This window comes from Macaca nemestrina, chromosome 13, assembly GCF_043159975.1.
Source record: "Macaca nemestrina isolate mMacNem1 chromosome 13, mMacNem.hap1, whole genome shotgun sequence".
In the NCBI taxonomy this organism is placed as follows: Eukaryota; Metazoa; Chordata; class Mammalia; order Primates; family Cercopithecidae; genus Macaca; species Macaca nemestrina.
This window is the reverse complement of record NC_092137.1, coordinates 15333754-15355849: the sequence shown is the minus strand read 5'-3', so window position 1 is coordinate 15355849 and position 22096 is coordinate 15333754. Positions and strand designations below refer to the sequence as shown.

The 22096-nt window shown below is 41.4% G+C and overlaps 1 protein-coding gene across 2 annotated transcripts in view; it reads left to right on the top strand.

Annotated features, from left to right (window-relative positions):
* Nucleotides 1-22096, top strand: part of LOC105486455 (NBAS subunit of NRZ tethering complex) — a 390628-nt gene that overhangs the window by 244432 nt on the left and 124100 nt on the right. For both annotated transcript variants that reach the window (XM_011749319.3, XM_071076257.1), the window contains exons 39-40: nt 10577-10653; nt 11035-11172. In XM_011749319.3, coding sequence (XP_011747621.2) covers nt 10577-10653; nt 11035-11172 — 215 coding nt within the window. The remainder of the gene's footprint in view (nt 1-10576; nt 10654-11034; nt 11173-22096) is intronic.

Genomic DNA, 22096 nt, shown 5'->3' with positions numbered 1-22096 from the left:
TAGCTTCCTTGCGATGGGTTAGAACATGCTCCTTTAGTTCGGAGAAGTTTGTTATTACTAACCTTGTGAAGCCTACTTCTGTCCACTTGTCAGAGTCATTCTCCATCCAGCTTTGTTCCATTGCTGGCAAGGAGCTGCGTTCCTTTGGAGTAGCAGCAGTGCTCTGGTTTTTAGAATGTTCAGCTTTTCTGCTCTGGTTTCTCCCCATCTTTGTGGTTTTATCTACCTTTGGTCTTTGATGTTGGTGACCTACAGATGGGGTTTTGGTGTGGATGTCCTTTTTGTTGATGTTCATGCTATTCCTTTCTGTTTGTTAATTTTCCTTCTAAGAGTCCGGTCCCTCAGCTGCAGGTCTGTTGGAGTTTTCTGAAGGTCCACTCCAGACCCTGTTTGCCTGGATGTCACCAACAGAGGCTGCAGAACAGCAAATAATGCAGAACAGCAAATATTACTGCCAGATCCTTCGTCTGGAAGCTTCATCCCAGAGGGGCATCTGCCTGTATGAAGTGTCTGTTGGCCCCTACTGGGAGGTGTCTCCTAGTTAGGCTACACGGGGTCAGGGACCCACTTGAGGAGGCAGTCTGTCCATTCTCAGAGCTCAAACAGTGTGCTGGGAAAACCACTGCTTTCTTCAAAGCTGTCAGACAGGGATATTAAAGTCTGTAGAAGTTGTCTGCTGCCTTTTGTTCAGCTATGCTCTGCCCACAGAGGTGGAGTCTGTAGAGGCAGTAGTCCTTGCTGAGCTGTGGTGGGCTCCTCCCAGTTTGAGCTTCTGGGCCACTTTATTTACCTACTCAAGCCCCAACAATGGTGGACGCCCCTCCCTCAGCCAGGCTGCCACCTGGCATTTCACTCTCAGACTGCTGTGCTAGCAGTGAGCAAGGGTCCATGGGCATGGGACCTGCCGCACCAGGGAGGTGGGAGAATCTCCTTGTCTGCCGGTTGCTGTGACTTTGGGAAAAGCGCAGTATTTTTGGCGGGAGTGTCCCGTTTTTTTTTCAGGTACAATCTGTCATGGCTTCCCTTGGCTAAGAAAGGGAAATCCCATCACCCCTGCACTTCCCGGGTGAGGCGATGCCCCGCCCTGCTTCATCCCACCCTCCATGGGCTGCACCCACTGTCCAACCAGTCCCAGTGAGATGAACCAGGTACCTCAGTTGGAAATGTAGAAATCACCTGTCTTCTGCATCGATCATGCTGGGAGCTGCAGAGCAGAGCTGTTCCTATCCAGCCATCTTGGAATGGAGAGTTAAGCATAGAGTTCATCTGATTTTGGCCACATAACTTGCTTAGACAATGCGTTATATTCAAGGTTTGAGAACTGACATTACAAATTAAATTCATGCACACTGCTGAATGTAGAGCAGGTTTTATTTATTTATTTATTTATTTATTTATTTATTTAATGTTTAATGGCAAAGTCCCTGTAATTCAGTCTCTAGCCAATATTACATGTTGTGCATCCCAGCAAAACTTACTTACCATCTTCTCTAAATATTTTGTCAAATATTGCTTCATATGGTTTGTGGAGTCCAAGGCTAAGAAGCTTCCAATATGGGTTTTGATTTCCACTTCATTAGAATCTCTGAGTCTGGTTGAGGGCTGCTGAGACAGTTTTAGTGCCCAGGGGTAGAGTGGAGACTCATGTTCTCCACTGTCCCCATCAGTTCCCTACAATTCATGTTAGTTAGGAGAGCCCTGGGCTAGGCACTTGGGTTATAGAGATTAATGCCTGGAATTATTTGTGTGGGAGAAAAAAATTCATGAGATAACTTCAACAACAATTGTTTCAGGGATTCGAGAAGAGAGATTCCTTTGCTTTCCATCTCAAGTCATATGGAGAGCGGTATACTTGATGCTTGAGATTCTTCCAGTCTTGAAGCAGCTGGGAGGCCATGGGTTTAGTGTGGCCAGAAACTCAGCTGGCTGTGTGCAGTGCTGGAGACCAGGCATATATAACTTGTCCAGAAGCGTCTTCTAGGAAACCCCCTTTGGGGAATAAGTAACGGACAGGGAGCTTAAGCATTTGACACGGTTTTCAGGGAGGATTTCTTTCTCTTTTCTTCCCCAGCATTTTTGTTGACAAAATTTAAAATTCACAGTAAAGTTGAAATAATTCTACAGTGAACTCTCATTCACTCCTGTTCATTCTCCGTTCACTCCCGTACACTCCCATGTACCCTCTAATTAATATTGCCACATTTACCGTACCTATATTTCTCCACCCTTCTATTCATCAACCAAACCCTACTTCTTTTCTGATGCATTTCAAAGTAAATCACAGACATCAGTAAACTTCACCTCTTGACACTACACTGCATACCTTTAACTAGAGTATTTTTTACCTTTGTATGTTTTAAAATTTACAGTGAATTACAAAAATCTTAGTTGTATGATTGTAGAGATTCTGACAAGTGCAGCACCTGTGTAACTCTCACTCCTGTCAAGATGCAGAACCTTACTGCCACCCTAGAAAGTCTCATCCTCTTCCCAGCACACGCCCAACCCACACTTCCTACAGGGTACCCCGTGCTCTGATTTTTTCCCCACTGTAGATTAGTTTTGATTGTTCTAGAATTCATTAAATGCACTCATATAGTATTATTTTGTATAACACTTAAAGTGAAAGTTTTTGAGATTCATCTATGTTGCATCCATCAGTAGGTTTGTGTTTTTGTTTTAAAGTATTGAGTAGTAGTTCATTGTATGCATGTAAACCTGTTCATCCACACTCCTATTAAAGGATACCTGAGGTCTTTCAGCTTATGGTGGTGTTTTTTAAAAAGCTGCTGTGAACTCTCATACAAGTGTTTTTGTGGACATGTGTCTTCATTTCTCTTAGGTAAATTTTTTTTTTTTTTTTTTTTTTTTTGAGACGGAGTCTCGCTGTGTTGCCCAGGCTGGAGTGCAGTGGCCGGATCTCAGCTCACTGCAAGCTCCGCCTCCCGGGTTCATGCTATTCTCCTGCCTCAGCCTCCCGAGTAGCTGGGACTACAGGTGCCCGCCACCTCGCCGGGCTTGTTTTTTGTATTTTTTAGTAGAGACGGGGTTTCACCGTGTTAGCCAGGATGGTCTTGATCTCCTGACCTCGTGATCCACCCATCTCGGCCTCCCAAAGTGCTAGAATTACAGGCTTGAGCCACCGTGCCCGGCCCTCTTAGGTAAATTTTAATGGTAGAATTGCTTTGTCAAATATTATGGGTTTATTTACTTTTATAAGGCACCACCAGAATCTCTTACTTTCAGCTGTTGTGGATTTTCTGGGCTGTAGTTTTTCAAGACTGCAGGTTTTCTATCTGAGTTTTGCCTGCCCAACGTGTCACGGGCAGTAGCTTGCCCTCAGGATTGAAGCTGTAAAGATGGGAAACTCACCATTCATTCTTTCAAATGGCAGCCATCCTCCAGTTTCTCTTTGCTTTAGGTACCTATCCAGTGACTTTTAATACTTGTTTGTTGTTGTTGTTGTTGGTGGTGGTTTGTTTTGTGTTGGAGTTTCTCGTTGTTGCCCAGGCTGGAGTGCAGTGGTGTAATCTTGGCGCACTGCAGTCTCTGCCTCCCAGGTTCAAGCAATTCTCATGCCTCAGCCTCCCAAGTAGCTGGAACTACAGGTGCATGCCATCATGTCCAGATAGTGGTTTTTTTTGTATTTTTAATAGAGATGGGGTTTTACCATCTTGGCTTGGCCAGGATGGTCTCGAACTCCTGGCTTCAAGTGATCCACCCGCCTGGGCCTCCCAAAGTGCTGGGATTATAGGAATGAGCCACCAGGAATGAGCCACCAGGCCTGGCCTTTTAATACTTGAGTTTACAGTTTTAATCTGTAGGAGGGCTGTCTGGATAATATAACCCAATCACTGAAGAATTTAAATAGAATTACTATTGTGGATTTCACTGGAGTTCACCAGGTGACATGTGGTTAAAGTCTGAGTCATAGTTTCCCAGAAAGGGTAATAGAAAGCCAGAGAACCTTTTGCTTAGGATTAATTCTGAGGAGTCAACTCATGAATGAAATCTTTAACTGGTCGAGAGAATTTTGCTCATCCTACAGCTGGCTATGGTGGTTGAAATAGATGTGAAGAAGTCCCGAGGGAGTTAGACCTCATGGATGTTCGGGTGAGTGAGCTGTACAAGCTCAGCAGCATTTCTGGAGGAGATGCTGAAATGAGGAGATGCTCAAAGTGAGAATTTAAAAACCACATGGCAGTAGCAATGAAAATTGCAGTTGTGTGTGTTGTTCGACCTAGTAGCTCTACTTATAGGAATTTATCCTAAGAATATCTTCATTCACGTTCTTAAAATGGCGTATGTTAATTGTTTGTCATAGCGTAACATTGTCAACAGCCGGATAGGTACGGATCGAGAAAGATATTGATCTTATTTTGGATCTTCTGTTTCCTGTCTTTGCAGATGAACTGCCTTTCTGAGTTTGGCAGATATACATAAGCTTCCAAGCCTGTGTAAAAACAAGATAATACTATCTCCTTGCAGGATTTTTGAGACACTTAGAGCTAAGTGATGTAAAACACCTATTTCATGTTTGACTCACTCAGAGCATATATTTTTTAAATTATAGGTATTTGTGTTTTAGATTAATTATATTATTTTTGTTATACAAAGCAATGGCATGAGCACAGGCAGAGAGTTTGGATAACAGACTGGTTTGGTTGACATACAGGGTGGGTTTAATGGCAAATTAAAACCACAAATTAAGATTGGCCCATATTTATGGAGACTTTAAATGCTCAATAGGAAATGTTAACTTTCGTTTTTTAGGGAATGGGAAACTAAGGAAGATTCTTTCTCTAAGCTAGAGAATGACACAAATTACTCAGTGCTTGAGTAAAATTAATATGAAACTGCTATCTTAAGAAAGTGCTGGAAGGAGAAAGACTGATGGCATCAAGTAGAACAGCATTGGGGGGCTGTTGAAAGGGTCTAATTTTTCAACAATTAAAGCCTAGAGTTTGTGGCGGTGAAAATAGAAAGTATGTGTGAAAGAGTTCTTTCGAAATTATTCGGTTGGATTTGATGAGGAACCAAGTGCTGGCAGCAGAGGAGAGGATGAAGTCCAAGATGACTCTGTGGTGGTAAGTTGAGTTTATTGGGAAAATAAGGTATTATTTTAGAAATATGAAAGATATTAGGTAAAGAATTACTAATTTGAGGTAGCATTTGAGTGGCAGTGTCCAACAAGGAGTTGATAAGGCCAGTCTTGTGAGATGGTTCAAACCTGAATAGTGGGAAAATAGACCAGGGTACCAGTTGAATTTAAGAATAGAATTGAGACTGGGCATGGTAGCTCATGCCCGTAATCCCAGCATTTTGAGAATTTGAGGCAGGAGGATCACTTGAGGCCATCAGTTGAAGACCAGCTTCTGCAACATGAACATTTTTTTTGTCTCTACAAAAAAATTTTAAAGAAATAGTCTGGTGTGGTGGCACATATCTGTCGTTCTAGCTACATGGGAGGCTGAGGCAGGAGGTTCACTTGAGCCCAGATTTTGAGGCTTTAGTGAGCCAAGATTGTCCCATTCCACTGCAGCCTGGGCAATAGACTGAGACCCCATCTTTTTAAAAAGGAAAGAAAAAAAAAGAATGTAGTGGAATTCTCTAGTTGGGGATGTAAGGTGGGATTAAGAGACAGTGTTGAACTGACCTAACTGATTACTCACATTGAACAATCAAGGATGAAGATCTGGTGACACACATAGAGGAGGATCATCTGAGGAAGAGGTACAAGAGAACTCAGTGTCTTTGAAGCCAAAGGCAGGCCTATCTGGGAGTGCCTAGTGCTTCAGTGAGATTTAAGAGAGAAAAGACCTTGGGTTTGGTGACCTTTGGAGATCGTATTAGGATCTCCAAAGGGACCAGGGATGGAGGTACTTGAGGAAAAAGTGAGTGTCAAGGTAATGGGTGCAGTGGGGCAGACCACTCATTGGTAAGGTTAGCAGTGAAAAGAAAGGGGACTGTGGAGGTTGTCAGAGTGGAGAGTTATCAAGGGGAGAATTCTTTTCTAACACTCTGGTGATTTGTTTGTGTGTTGGCACTAGGCAAAGAAAAAAGTTACTGTGACTCTAAATCCTCTCTTGTAAGTTGAGGAAAACATCTAACTTCCTCCATAGAGAGGTTGTGAGGGGGAACTAATTCAAACAATTGCTGAGTGCTCATTGAGAAGCAGCTAAGCCACAGGAAATAAGATAACAGATGTGTATCAGCTCATCAGGTGTGACTATATAAGTCTAGTCTTGCTTCTTGGTGAAATTAGTCTTTATGCTTAAATGCAATCATTAATTCATTAATAATTATGATTTATATAAAATGGAAATAACTCTGTTACACTGTGGTTGTTATTGGAAGAACCTTTTATCAATCATTTTTAGGGGGAAATGAAAACATGTTATAACTGAAGAAAAGAATTTGTTTACTCAAGCCTGTGATTTATAGAAGGATGGAGGGAACCTACTGGGTATTTTGTGTGTGCTAGAGTGATGCTCTGCACTTTGCATACTTTACTTCACTTAATCCTCATTTACACTGGAAGCAAATATGCTTCAGACCCCAAATGCAAAATACTCTGAAAACCAGAAAGATTTTTATAATTTGTTTGGCATCAAAACCCGAACTAAACTGACATGAGGCTACTTTATAGTCTGCTTATCTCACTTAATATTTAAGTATTCAAATGTTTGGCAGAAGAGATATTAATGTCTTTGATTATTGGCTGTTCCCACACCATACTTAGGGTGTCATGTAATACATGGTATGTATACAGCACAACCTCCTAAAGTCCAAAACATTCTGAATTCTGGAACTCAATATTATGTAGTCAATCGGTTGACCTAAGCTTTGATCCCAGGACTTTCTGATTCTGACAGTGGTTTCCTTCCTGCTGTATCATTCGCTTTGATTTTGTAGGCAAGAGATTCATTATGTATTTATAGATTTTGTTGTAGTTGTTGTTCTAAAACATGCCTGGGATTTTGGTTTTATTTGGGTATTGGTCAGACACACAGACATGGAAACGATTGTCACGAAGGAAGAAGTTTATATTCACAGATCCCTAAAAATGGAAGGCAGGACACACCCAGGTGAGGAGGCATCCTGGTGGTTTAGAGGCAGAAGGAGCCAGGTGAAAGCGTGGGTGAGGGCCTGGGTTTCATGGGAAGTAATAGGCGAGGCAGGGTAGGCAAGCTTGGGCAAACTGGAGATTGAATTGTACGGATAATTTGGGTGGGCTCTGGGATGTAGGGGTGGTCTCTGATAGTTCAGTTACCTTGCTGTGGAGTGATTAAAACAGAGGATTATTGCCTCTTGGAGTAGAAAAGCCAAGATAGGGGAGGTGGTTCAAAGTATGGGCTATGATTGGTTTGTTTGCAATGTCAGATGTGTGCTCACAGGCAAGTTATTTTACTCTCTAGGGATTAGCTAGACCTGGGAGGGGAAGTCTCTCCAGGATTAACAAGGCCCCCACCATGTCAAAGCAGTGTAAAAAAGACAAAAACAACAACAACAACAACAACATGATTCATAAATAGTTGTATTTATGAAGTAAAGTCTATGTCCATATTATTCACTTGGAACAAACATCTGTATTTTAGGGTGATGATTTTCACCACTTAGTAAAACTAACATTGATGACCCTTTAGACAACTTTATGAGTATGATTTTTGTCGTTACTTTGAGCTCATGAAAATTAACTGTGTATTTTCCTTTTTGCCTGCTGTAAGCCTTATATTCAATTATATATGTTCAAAAAATGTTAGTGACCATTTTGTGAGTTTGGTCTATGATATAACTATTTCAAAAATAAACCTACTGAAACTTACCTATCTAAATGAAAATTCTCTCCTTCAAAGACATTTCCTGGGGACTATGCATTTATTGCAACGATATCATCATTGCTGTTTTTTGTTGGGTTGTTTTTGTTTTGGGATTTTCCTCGAGCCTGCAGCATATTATTTGGAATATCTTCAGTGGTCACATATTTTTATCCCTTGAGGGTGCTTTGTGTTTTGGAAATGAGCAAATGGATATTAAATGAAGGGAAAGATTGAGTTGATGTTATGATAAAAAGTTAGATGTGACTGGAAGACTGTAATAGGACTTCATTTCCTAGGTGGGCCTGAGATTGGTTCCAACTACAACTCCAAGAAAGAAGGTCTCCAACCTGGAGAAACAACCACACACCTGAAATAAGGGCTCCTGAGGGCTCCTTTGAAGAGACAGTGCTAAGCTTGATGAGTGGGTTCAGATATGCTTGTTTGAAAATTGGCCTCTTTTGTATCTAAAGAAGGAAGTATCTGAAGAAAATTAAAATGGAGTGGGAAAAAACTAGGTGAGGTTGCAATTGAAGTCCACCTTTCAAATGACTATAAGAAATAAAATTAACAGAGAAGAATTATTAGTTTATAAAATAGAATTATTTTTCTCTCAAAATAAGGATCCTGAAGGACTGTTAAGCAGCTATGAAATAATAGAATATATAAGGTAGTGATAAGTCAAGTAGGCAGCCGTGTGTGTGTGTGTGTGTGTATGTGTGTTTATGTGTGTTGTGTACTTGTGTAGTATGTTATTTCTAGGATCTAAGTAAATCCTTCCCAATTAGTTTAGAATTTTCAGCAGTTTCTACATGCTTTCTCTTTCTGGTATCAACAATTTATAGCTTAACACCTTCATTCTTCATTTGTTAGTCTTCTGGGGTGTATTCACTAATTTTCCTCCTCCTCCTCCTCCTCCTCCTCCTCCTCCTCCTCCTCCTCCTCCTCCTCCTCCTTCTCCTCCTCCTCCTCCTCCTTCTCCTCCTCCTCCTCCTCCTCTTCTTCCTCCTTTTCCTCCCCCCTCCTCTTTTTTCTTCTTCTCCTTCTTTTTCCTCCTTCTCCTCTTACTCCTCCTGCCTCCCACCCCTCCCCTCCTCCTCCTCTTTCTTTTTCTTCTTCTTTCTTCTTTTCTCTCTTCTCTCTTCTCTCTTCTCTCTTCTCCCTTCTCCTTCTCCTTCTCCTTCTCCTTCTCCTTCTCCTCCTCCTCCTCCTTCTCCTTCTCCTTCTCCTTCTTCTTTCTTTCTTTTTTAGACAGGGTCTTGTTCTGTCATCCAGGCAGTGCAGTGGCATAATCATAGCTCGCTGCAGCATCAACCTCCTGGGCTCAAGTGATCCTCCCACCTCAGCCTCCTGAGTAGCTGGGACTATAGGCATATCCCACCATTGCCCAGCTATTTTTTAAAAAATTTTTTGTAGAGATGGGGTCTCACGGTGTTGTCCAGGCTGTTTTCAAACTCCTGGACTCAACCGATCTTCCCACTTTGGTCTCCTAAAGTGTTGGGATTACAGGCATGAACCCCCATGCCCAGCTGTGTTTTCTTTGATATTATAATAGGTTGTACAAAATTTGGTTTGGGCCCTTTGAATAGTATTTAAAATTATTTCTTTAGAGCCTTTTTATTCTTGAAAAGATTCTAATTCATAAGGCAGTGTCTGGTTCAAAGAAGGTTCTTGCTGATACTGAGTGGAGGAATAAATTTGGAAGTAGACCTTGAAATAAATAGCTTTTGATTACAAAATATCTCTAAAGCTGTATGATTCCTTGCAGGGGCTGAGGCTGACTGGTGGTCCATTTGGTTCATAAGGTTTGGATAACATGTAGGAAATGAATATTTGGAGAACTGATGTTCCCTTTGCAGATATACAGTGGGGAAGACACAGCAGATTTTCTTTGTGAATCACCCACAGGAAATTTTGAGTTCTAGGTCAGCCTCCGACACATGAGCCATGTGTAGGTTCCTCCTCACCCTCCCACCGTGATTGGCATTAGTGCCAATCATGAGAGTGTGTTTTTTAAAAATAAAGAATTCATATTGTGATTACATATGACTACCTAGTATTTGCTACTGAGATCCTAAATGAATAGGATACATCCTTATTGAAACAAACTGTGTACAAACACAGACCGTATTGGCAATGCATGCTCTTATGTTAAAGCTATGACATTGGCAAGTTGTGGTTTGTATAAAAAATTATGTGAAAAATAAAAGTTTGTAATGGCTGGGATATTTTAAGATATACAAGCAAAACAAAAGACTGATTTTCTTTTTGTGGAGCATCCTGAAGGGGGGTGTTTTGGAAGGAACAAAATCATATTATCGTCATTGTAGTAATCAAAAGATTTACCCTAAATTTGCACTCCTGACACTATTTTATTGCTCTGATCTTTAGTACTCATATTATCACCCTCCATATTAGCTAACGTTGATACATAATTTTGTAGCATGGTCTGCATCTTTAAAACCGAAAGACCCAGCATTGGAAACCAGCCTCTCTCATGTCTTTGCACTTAGCCTTTGCAGCTGCCCTGACAGAATTTCCTCATGTATAAATAACTAACAGTATGCTTTTTCTGAATTAAGGCAAGGTTACTATTTAACACGGTTCCATGTGATCTGTGTTTAGATGATGCTGAACAGACTTTCATAAAAGGTCTGTGCCACAAACTATTTGTTGAAATCTTATAGGGCTGAAACCATGGCACTTAATGACTATCATATGCAACCTCAGTAAAATAATGTTTCTTTTTCTGCATTCAGTTCTCTTGCAACTGGCAAGTGAAGCCTTGCCAAATGACATGACTTTGGCTCTTGCTTATCTTCTTGCCTTACCACAGGTAAGTTTGCCTTACCAATGAAGAACTTAAAAATGATAAATGAAAAATGTATACTGTGAATTTTCATCGGTAAAAATTGTTTATTGCATGTCATTTCCTCCTCTTAGTTCTTAGGTAATAAAGTATCCTGGTCAGTATCTAGAGAGTCAATTCTATAGTTAGCTTAAATGTCGATCTTTACATCCACTTTTATTGCATAGGATCTGCTTTGTAGTGCCTTATGATTTTTAATGTAGTTATTATTAAGTTGATCTTGAACTTGAGTTGATATAATGGGAACTTTGGATGAAAAATCTGCAGGAATGACTAGAAATGTAATGATTTATAATAATCTTCTTAATTTCCTTTCAGCTGAGTTAATTCTAACATGTTCCCTCCTAGGTGTTAGATGCTAACCGGTGCTTTGAAAAGCAGTCCCCCTCTGCGTTATCTCTCCAACTGGCAGCGTATTACTATAGCCTCCAGATCTATGCCCGATTGGCCCCATGTTTCAGGGACAAGTGCCATCCTCTTTACAGAGTGAGTCTTCATGATTTCCACCTTATTAATGAGCAGAGTTAAGCCTTTTCTAAAATGCTCAAAACACGTGTTTAATTTCTGGAGGAACTGATCGTGTTTGTATCGAGAATGTATTCCAAGTGGCAGGCAGCCCTTGGCTTTTCTGTATTCAACGAAGTTGCTTTTCCAGGCATCAGTAAGTAGAGTTTAATATTTATTGTGAATATTGATTCCTCCGTCTAACTTTTCTTTCATTTACTTAATTTTACTGAGTTCTTAGTTAGGAATGGCTAAAGTAGTAGGAAAGGCAAAATGGAGAATTGTTTGTTTAATTGACTTTCTAAAAGGAAGATGGCTGTGCCTAACTTAGGAAAGTAGGCAACATAATTCTTTGAGCAATACTGCACTTTATTTTTTTTTTAAGCCAGAGGTATGAGAGTAGTTGGTTGTACAGACAGAATGTTGAAACATATTATTCCTACTTGCCATAAGCCTCAGACAGCTTTTATGTAACTTTGTTGTTAATTTCCAAGTGAAAGCAGGTAAACATGGCCTCAAGTTACATGTGTCTTCTTTTGTAGAGACAAAAGTATTGCAGATGCCACTGGAAAATCCTTCCAAGTACTTGTATAGACAGACCAGTTTTAATTATCAGCATTGCGAAATTATCTAATTTTTGTATTGGATCATTTTAAGAGTAGATAATTAAATTGATTAGACTTTATAATCCACTGTGTGCATAAATCCAAGGTCCAGATTTTATTGAGGCAAGAGTCCTCCTTTCCCAACCCCAAACAAATTCTAATACAACTTATATTTTTCCTATTTTGCCTGATAGTAAATTACTTTATACCAAAATGAAAAGTCCCAAAGCATGTACTATTTTTGACTGGGTAAGTTAGGAGAAAATCGTTCAATTCTATCCCACCTTTCGTATCTCGCCATCACCCTTTCCAAACTCAGATAGTGTAGTCACTCTATAAGAAAGCCCGTTTAGCCAGGCGCGGTGGCTCATGCCTGTAATCCTGGCACTTTGGGAGGCTGAAGCAGGCAGATCATGAGGTCAGGAGATCGAGATCATCCTGGCTAACACGGTGAAAACCCGTCTCTACTAAAAATACAAAAAAATTAGCCAGGCGTGGTGCAGGCGCCTGTAGTCCCAGCTGCTCGGGGGGGCAGGAGAATAGCATGAACCCAGGAGGCAGAGCTTGCAGTGAGCCGAGATCGTGCCACTGCACTCCAGCCTGGGCAACGGAGTGAGACTCTGCCTCAAAAAAAAAAAAAAAAAAGTCTATTTAAGATTTCCACAATTAAAACTGGCAAAGAAATAAAGCAGAATACTGAAAGATAAGAGTTAAAGTAAGGATGTGTTTGGCTTGGTTTCTGTGTTCTTATAGTTCTTCCACATTGTAGAAAGCTTATTCTATTTCCAGGTCTTATGTTTTATGTAAGGAAATAATTTCATGTGTCTGTCAAAGTTCTAGCTGCTTCAACCTTCCAAATCATATCTAAGAACTAGAATGATGTGAAAACCTTCCATTTGTGGTGATAGATAGGCTTTCATCCATCAGTGTTTATTTACAACAAGACACGTGGAAAGGCCATCCATAACAGGTGACTCTCCCCGGACACCATCACTATTGGGTGTGTATTGGTTATGGGCATAGTTGTATTCTCATGTCAGCATTTGGACAAGAAACAGGAATGCTTTATTCTTTTAACCAGCTCACCTAAGGTGTTACTTTGTTTTGGGAATAGTGGGGGGTTTTTTTGTTGTTGTTCTTTGGTAGCTACTGCTGCTTTATACAGATGCTTATTTTATATAACTGTATTATACTCTAGTAATTTTGTTTTTTTTTTTTTTTTTTTTTTTTTACATCTCAGGTGTGGTTTTATGTGAAATAAGAAACATGCATTAATATGTGTTATAAATTAAGGGACTGAAGTGATTAAGTGGAAATTTGACAAATTTGTTTTACTCTTACCTTTTCATTAGCGCTATGTGCGTACACAAGTACTAAATAATTTCCTCTAAATCTCTAAGTACGTTGAAACACAATGAAGCTTTACTTTGACCAAATGCATATGGTAAACTTGAATTTTTTCCCCCTAAAAGTCAGTTGAGTTATCAAATATATTTGACTGAGGTCTCTAAGTGGATGTCATTGAACTGGGATGCCGGTGCTGAAATTAGATCTCACTCTTCCATTCCAACTATATCATTTATATTAAGGTCCTACTGTTTGCCTACCCCATGCTATACCTTTCCTGAATATGTAAGATTGGAAGGCCACTATATTTGTCCATTTTCATACTGCTATAAAGAACTTCCCAGGCCAGGCACAGTGGCTTATTCCTGTAATCACAGCACTTCAGGAGGCCGAGGCAGGTTGATCCCTTGAGGTCGGGAGTTCGAGACCAGTCTGGCCAACATGGTGAAACCTTGCCTCTACTAAAGATACAAAAATTAGCTGGGCATGGTGGCATCCCAACTACTGGGCATCCCAACTACTGGGGACGCGGAGGCAGGAGAATTGCTTGAATCTGGGAGGCGGAGGTTGCAGTGAGCCGAGATTGCGCCATTGCATTCCAGCCTGGGTGACAAGAGTGGAATTCCGTCTCAAAAAAAATAAATAAATAAAAAGAAAATAAAAAAATAAAATTCCCTCGAGACTGAGTAATTTATAAAGGAAAGAGATTTAATTGACTCACAGTTCAGCGTGGCTGGGGAGGCCTCAGGAAACTTACAATCATGGAGGAAGGTGAGGGGGAACCAGGGCACCTTCTTCACAAAATGGCAGGAAAGAGAAATGCCAAGCAAAGGGGGAAAAGCCCCTTATAAAACCATCAGATCTCATGAGAGCAGCTTGGGGTAAACCACCCTCGTGATCCAGTTACCTCCACCTGGCCTCTCCCTTGACACATGGGGATTATGGGGGTTATAATTCAAGATGAAATTTGGGTGGGGACACAAAGCCTAACCATATCATTCTGCCTCTGGCCCCTCCCAAATCTCATGTCCCTTTCACATTTCAAGACCAGTCATGCCTTCCCAACAGTTCCCCAGAATCTTAATTCGTTCCAGCATTAACCCAAAAGTCAAAGTCCAAAGGCTTATCTGAGACAAGGCAAGTCCCTTCTGCCTATGAGCCTGTAAAATCAAAAGCAAGTTAGTTACTTCCTAGAAGTAACTATGCTCTGCTTCCCTTTTAAACATGAGTTCCGATTCCAAACCATCTCTTTTTGTGATTGCATAAAACTGATTGCTTTTAAGAGCATCCAAGTCACCTTTTGAATGATTTGCTTCTTAGAAATTTCTTCCACCAGATACCCTAAATCATCTCTCTCAAGCAAAGTTCTACAGGTCTCTAGGGCAGGGGCAAAATGCCACCAGTCTCTTTGCTAAAGAATAGCAAGAGTCACCTTTGTCCCCAGCAAGTTCCTAATCTCCATCTGAGACTACCTCAACCTGGACTTCATTGTCCATATCGCTGTCAGCATTTTGGTCAACATCATTCAACAAGTCTCTAGGAACTTCTAAACCCTTCCACATCTTTCAGTCTTCTTCTGAGCCCTCCAAACTGTTCCAACCTCTGCCTGTTGCCTAGTCCAAAGTTGCTTTCACATTTCGGGTATCTTTATAGCAGCATTCTGCTTTCTGCAGTATTAATTTACTGTTTTAGTCTGTTTTTATACTGCTGTAAAGAACTAACTGAGACTGGAAAGAGTTTTAATTGACTCACAGTTCAGCATGGCTAGGGAGGCCTCAGGAAACTTTCATTCATGACAGAAGGCAAAAGGGAAGCAAGGCACTTTCTTCACAAGGCGGCAGGAAGGAGAAGTGCTGAACAAAGCAGAAAAATCCCCTTTATAAAACAATCAGATCTTGTGAGAACTCACTCATTACCACGAGAATGGCGTGGGGGAAACCGCCCTCATGATTCAATTATCTCCACCTGCTCTTTCCTTTGACACATCGGGATTATGGGGATTATAATTCAAGATGAGAGTTGGGTGGGGACACAAACCTAACTGTATCAGCCACTCCATCAGTCAGCTGTCAGTCATTAAGCATCCCTCATGTGCCACACCTGCTGCTGAGCCTTGGGGTTGGAAGATGACTATGGCATAGTGCCGGACCTCAAGACCTTGGCGCTTGCTCTAAATCTGTATGAGACAGTTAAGTAAATGTGGATTAGATTGGCAGCAAACTAGAGAACTGAAGATGGATGTGGGATAGACAACAAGTTACAGCTTTTAAGAAAGCTGAAAACTGGCTTCACAGCCACATTTTGGGCTATAATCTTTAGTTTCTTTCATTAAAGTAGTTCTCTTGGAGGAAAGTTGTAGTACATTATATTTTTCTTGTTTTCCCTGATAGTAAATTACTTTATACCAAAATAAAAAGAAAAGTCCTAATGTATGTATTGTTTGTGACACAGATGAGTCAGGAGAAGACCGTTTCATTCCATCCCACCTTTCGTATCCGGCCACCACTCTTTCTAAATCCACATACTACAGTCACTCTGCAGGAAACAACTAAAGCTTGCCAAGAAATAAAGCAAAATACCGAAGGATAAGGGTTCAAAGTGAAGGTGTGTTTATCTTGGTTTCTGCTTCTGTGTTCCTACAGTTCTTTCCACTTGGTGGAAAGTGTTTTATTTCCAGGTCTTATATTTTGTGTACCTTTTATCAATTCAGCGTTAGAGTACCTACTTTAAAGGACATAGAGCTTGGCATTGTAGTATAAAGAATACATCTGGGTTTTTATTCCTTTCTACCTCTTACCCCAATTTCTGTTTCTTCCATCCAGCTTCTATCAACCCACCATCTCTACCCATTAACTCTCTTTCTTATTTCTATCACCATTTTTCTATTGTACTAGTCAGGGTTCTCTAGAGCGGCAGAAGGAATAGGATATAGCTATGTATGAAGGAGAGTTTATTAAGCAGTATTGACTCACACCACCCACAATGATGAATTCCCACAATAGGCAGTCTGAAAGCTGAGGAGCAAGCAAGCCAGTCCGAGTCCCAAAACCTTGAAAGAAGGCAATCCGACAGTACAGTCTTCAGTCTGCGGCTGAAAGCCCAAGAACCACTAACAAACCAGTGATGTAAGTCCAAGAGTCCAAAAGCTGAAGACCTGGGAGCCTCATGTTCAAGGGCAGGAAGCATCCAGCACAGGACAAAGATGAAGGCTGGATGACTTGGCCAGTTGGCTTCTTCCACCTTCTTGTGCCTGCTTTATTCTAGGCACACTGGCAGCTGATTAGACAGTGCTCACCCACACTGAGGGTGGGTCTGCCTCTCCCAGGCCACTGATTCAAATGTTCATCTCCTTTGGCAACACCCTCACAGACACAATCAGCAACAATACTTTGCATTCCTCAATCCAATCAAGTTGACACTTGATATTAACCTTCACGTCTATCAAATTGTCTTTTCCTTTGAAAGTGTTCCTTGGAGCTCTCCTGCCCTCATGCTAGCTCTTGGCCTCTAATTCCTGGTTGTCACACTACCCACCCACCCTGTGGCGTAGTTCCAGCCACCCACCACCATTCCCTTTCTGGGTGCAACAACATAGGGTAGCCGCTGTTCAGAGTCATTGCTTGAGGAAGCAGCATTAATCCTGTGGGAACAGAAGCCAGTAAAGTCCAGGGGGCCCAGTGATGATGCCTGAACACCTGATTTCTAACCTTCCAGCTGGTCCAGACAGAAAGAGGTGCCCTCTGTTAGCCTGAGAGAGCACATGGGCATGAGTCAGCTAGTTCTCCAGGGGCTTCTTGGCAGTCTCTGGAAAGCATCCGATTGTTGGTCTAAAAGGAAAAATGAAGAATTAGAGAGAATCCAGGATGTTTTTCCCATCAAGATGCAAAGGCTTTCTGAATGTCTTCCAGACAGATGTGTCACCAGTGAGTGGGTTTCCATTTGTTTCCATCTCTCCACCTCATGTCCTCACCTTAATTCAGTCTTCCATAGTTCTTCACCTAAACGTCCTGCGACAGCCTCATGAACATCACCTTGTCTTCATGTTTTTACTTTTATATTTTCCTCTGAACAACTGCGCGAGTAGTCATTCTAAAATGGAGGTGTAGACATGCTTGTCTCCACCCAAAATCCTTCAGGATCTCCCATTGCCCCAGCATGTTCTGCACATCCCACGATCGGCCTCTGTTTTTCCAACTTCATCCTTCTGTGCTGCAGCCATACCAAAAACTCTGCCTTCAATGCTTTTTGCCACCATTTCTTTGCTTAGCTACTTGGTTTGGGTGTCACCTCACTCAGGAACCTTTCTCCAGTCCTCCAAGCTGCGTTGGGTCCTCCCCCGTGTGCTTTTGTATTCCCCTGTACTTACCACTGTCAGAGCACATGCATTCTATTGTCTTGAACGTAAATACTTTTCATCTTACTGGAAGAAGGTGGGACAAGCTGCCTTGCTGAGCCTTCTGGCTTTCATCTTTCTCCTGTGCTGGATGTGTTCTGTTCTTGGACATCAGATCTGGCGCTGTCTCCGGGAATTGAATTGGAGGACACCCAGTTCCTGTCTGTTCCCAAACTGATTGCTCACTTGGTGGGGAGAGACTCTCCCCCACTTCTGGTCGCAGACATCTGCATTGACTGTTGTGGTGTGAGAGCAGAGGAGAACCCGGTGTGGGAGTTTTGTAAACAGCCGTCTTAAAGTACCTTTCACGTTCATTCTGCTGTTTGATCCTTTGAGCAACCTCATTTTGCAGAAAAGGAATCTTCTTTATAGAAGATACAACTCAGAAGTGTGGTTACTTCCTCAGGGTTACTCTGGTAGAAAGTGATATCCTGTCATTTAAAGCCCCGGATGCCAAGCTTTACCTGCTTTTTACTTGGACAGTGGCTGCTCAAGCTTTGTTTCCAAAGAAGCAGTGTCACTGGTTTTCAGATGTGAGTGATCTTGGCGGCACACAAACCTAACGGGTAATTCCCAGCAGGATATTTTCCTGTGCCGCTCCATGTCTACCAGGTAACATCCTGCATAGGACAGATAAGACCCTCAGTGAACTGGCTGGCCCTTCCTTACCCCTCCAGCCATGTTTCCTGACACTGCTTCTTTTGAAGTTTATGTTCTGGCTGCTCAGAACTTAGATTTCTCTGAATTTAATATCCTTTATGGTGCCTCTGTGCGCATGCAGATCCAGTTCCCCATCTGAAATACTTCTTCCTTCTCCCCGCTGTGGGCAGGCAAGTCTGAGCTCAGAGGCACCTCCTCTGAAACTTACTTGGCCTCTTTCCATCTCTCTCTGTTCCTTGTGTGTGCACCCATGGAAGCAGTTCTTTTTAGGATGACAGTCGATACACATCTCTCTCCGCTCAGTGTGGCAACCTTATTTGAAGACAGGAATTCTCTTGCTCCCTGTATCCCCAGACCTAGCCCACTGTAGTTATTCAGTGACTGTTGATTGGTATGTAGATGAGTTCAGGGGTCATGTCAAGTGCTGCGTGTCACAACAGCTTGAGGTTTCAGGTTTGCAGTTGTGAGTTCTGACCCTCATGGATTTGAAGGAAACACCGGTAGACACGATAGTTGGATGTTTTAAGTATATAGGAGTTTTTCATTGACTGCCTAATGGCTCATTATTTGAGTGTTTTCAGCATCTTCCTCTGCATAAAACAGCACTGCTGAGTTCAGAATTAAATATGACAAACTCCAGATGAATCATCTTAGAAATTGAAATCAAAGTGGTTTCAATTTGTTGCCTACACATAATAACACCCAGTGAAGCTTAGCTTTCACTCAGTTGTCAGTTCAACTTGTTTCTAATTCCACAGTCTTTTCACATTTTCTCTTCCCACCTCCTGGATATGCGCTGCAGGAATGCTGGCTTAGGTAGATTACTAGCCTTGAATAAAAGTGTTGATAGAATTTGTGGGCTTATTTCCCATGCACAGCCTGTGCACCTTGAAGGGCATCACCGTCCTGAGCCAGCAGAGGCGCCCTGGAGCCCAGCAGCTCTCTCAGATGATCCATGGAGCTGCCTTCCTCACCTGCGTTTTTCCTTTTAATTTTATATACTGATGGTTAGCAAATGGTCAGTCCGAGAGAATTTTCTCTTCTAGCATTTGTTCTAATTAACTCATTTTTACGTTTAAAAAATAATACACATGTGACCTAAAAACTCAATGTTGAAAATAGTATGTAATAAAAAGTCAGTGTTTCTCATTTGTATCCATCCAGAGATAGTTCATGGCTGTACATACTTATATAACTATATTTTAGACAGATGTAAGTAGGCTGTGCACATTGTTCTGTACTTGATTTTTTTCCCTCATATCTTACCTTTGTAATTATTGTAAATGTATTTTGAAGTGTGATCTTTGCAGCATTCTTTTAAAAAAGTGTTCAGAAGATAAAATCGGGGCCGGGCGCGGTGGCTCAAGCCTGTAATCCCAGCACTTTGGGAGGCCGAGACGGGCGGATCACTAGGTCAGGAGATCGAGACCATCCTGGCTAACACGGTGAAACCCCGTCTCTACTAAAAAATACAAAAAACTAGCCGGGCGAGGTGGCGGGCGCCTGTAGTCCCAGCTACTCAGGAGGCTGAGACAGGAGAATGGCCCGAACCCGGGAGGCGGAGCTTGCAGTGAGCTGAGATCCGGCCACTGCACTCCAGCCTGGGCGACAGAGCGAGACTCCGTCTCAAAAAAAAAAAAAAAAAAAAAAAAAGAAGATAAAATCGGTTAAAAATGGAAGCATGTCCTTTAGTTTTATAGACTAGGGAAGCAAACTCAGCAGGGGATGAAATTCAGAACATTATGGTAGACTATTTCTAAAATGTGTTTTTTTAAGCTACTAATTGAAAATACTAAGTAGAAAATTATCTCAAGCAAAATAACAACCCTAAAGGGGAAACACACCACCTGTTTAAAACTTTCCAAATAATATTACCAAGAAATGTAGAGACTATTAAACCAGAATGGATTTATTACCTCTTAAGTCATTGAGCATTTTGTTGTCATGAATATTTATACATATTTTGTTTTTACAGGGATTTGACCATATTCTTTAAAGAAACCATACTTTATTCACCTCCCTGAAGAACTGTATTGCCAAGTTTCGAGGGGAAAATCAAGTAATTTAACTCTTCACAATTTCCTTTTCAAATTATGAATGGCTTTTTATGCTGTTAGTTTTTGCAGCCTGTGATATTTTGCCATATCACTTTGAATACTGAATATGGAAGATTTTGAAGCTGCCCAGAAAGCTCTTCTTAAGCTTCTTAGAGACTAAAAGCTTTCATACCCATGCATCATGTCACTGAAGTTAGATGTTGGAAAGAGGGAGAGAAGTTTGAGTTTACTAACCAGAAACCTCCGAGTGATTTTAGGTGTGAAGCTGGATGTAGAGCAACTCATGGAGACTTGTTCAGCAGTGTGGGGCAAGCGGGTGGGAAGCCAGGCGGCTTGAGTCACTTTCCAGCTGCAAGACTACAGCTCTGGATGCTTCAACTACAAATGGGGGTGTCTATAAAACAAGAAACAGTGTTCCCCGCGCACATCCCTGGCTTGATAGGAGGGTCAAATGAAAATCATGTGAAAATGCTTTTGAAACTTTAATGTTATGCACTCGTGGAGTGAATAAATGTATGTATGAAATGCAGTGTTGGAATGAGTAGGAGATGCTTTGGAATATCTTGGGAAAAGTAGTGATAAGCTCAGGGGAAAAATTTTTACTCAAATTTAATTTGAATATTGGAAATAATCATAACCAGTAACCAGTAAAGTTTCTTGAGGAAGACATAGAAAGTACCAGCGGCAATGATCAGAAAATAATTTGCATAGGGAGCTAGAACTTACAAATGCTCATTCATCCAGTCTCATTTAGTCTTTATGGGGATTCAGAAGAAATTGCATCAATTTTAGAAATGGAAAACTTAAAGCTCATGAGGGAAGAACTGTTAATCCAGATCATTGATGCCAATTCCTGTGTTTTTCCCCCATGACTAATTTTTTCTTGGAAGCTTTTATGAGAAGTTGTCTCTTCTCATTTTTTATGAGTTATTCTCAGTATCATGCTTTATACAATAAATTGAAGTACTGAAAATGTTTTTATACACAACAAATATTTGATGAGCTATAAACTCATATACGTACAACCTGTTATCAAAAAATTAATAGAATGTCCCTAATCACCACCTTATTATTTATTTTTTGTATAGATGGGGTCTCACTATGTCACTCAGGCTGGTCCCGAACCCCTGGGCTCAAGCAGTCCTCCCACCTTGGCCTCCCAAAGTGCTGGGATTACAGGCACAAGCATCTGTGCCCAGCCTCACCACCTTATTAAGACAGAATTTTAAAAGGAAGTATATTTATACAGAAAATGTTATTGTTTAACAGAAAATGTTATTGTTGCTTATGATTGTAAAACACTCTGTTATCATTAGAGAAGAAAAAACAAGCGGCTTGAAAATGCAGCTCAGGGGCCAGGCGCAGTGGCTCAAGCCTGTAATCCCAGCACTTTGGGAGGCTGAGATGGGTGGATCACGAGGTCAGAAGATCGAGACCATCCTGGCTAACACAGTGAAACCCCGTCTCTACTAAAAAAAAAAAATACAAAAAACTAGCCGGGTGAGGTGGTGGGCGCCTGTAGTCCCAGCTACTCGGGAGGCTGAGGCAGGAGAATGGCGTAAACCCGGGAGGCGGGGCTTGCAGTGAGCTGAGATCCGGCCACTGTACTCCAGCCTGGGCGACAGAGCGAGACTCCATCTCAAAAAAAAAAAAGAAAATGCAGCTCAAATAGAATATCCAGTTGAACACCTAATGGACATTTATATTTACACACACACACACACACACACACACAAGCACATATATATAGCATGAGAGGAGGAATGTATGTGTGGAAAAATGTCTGCCTGGAACAATACAGAATGGCATTAAATCTATCATTGAAAATCTATCATTTGTAAAAG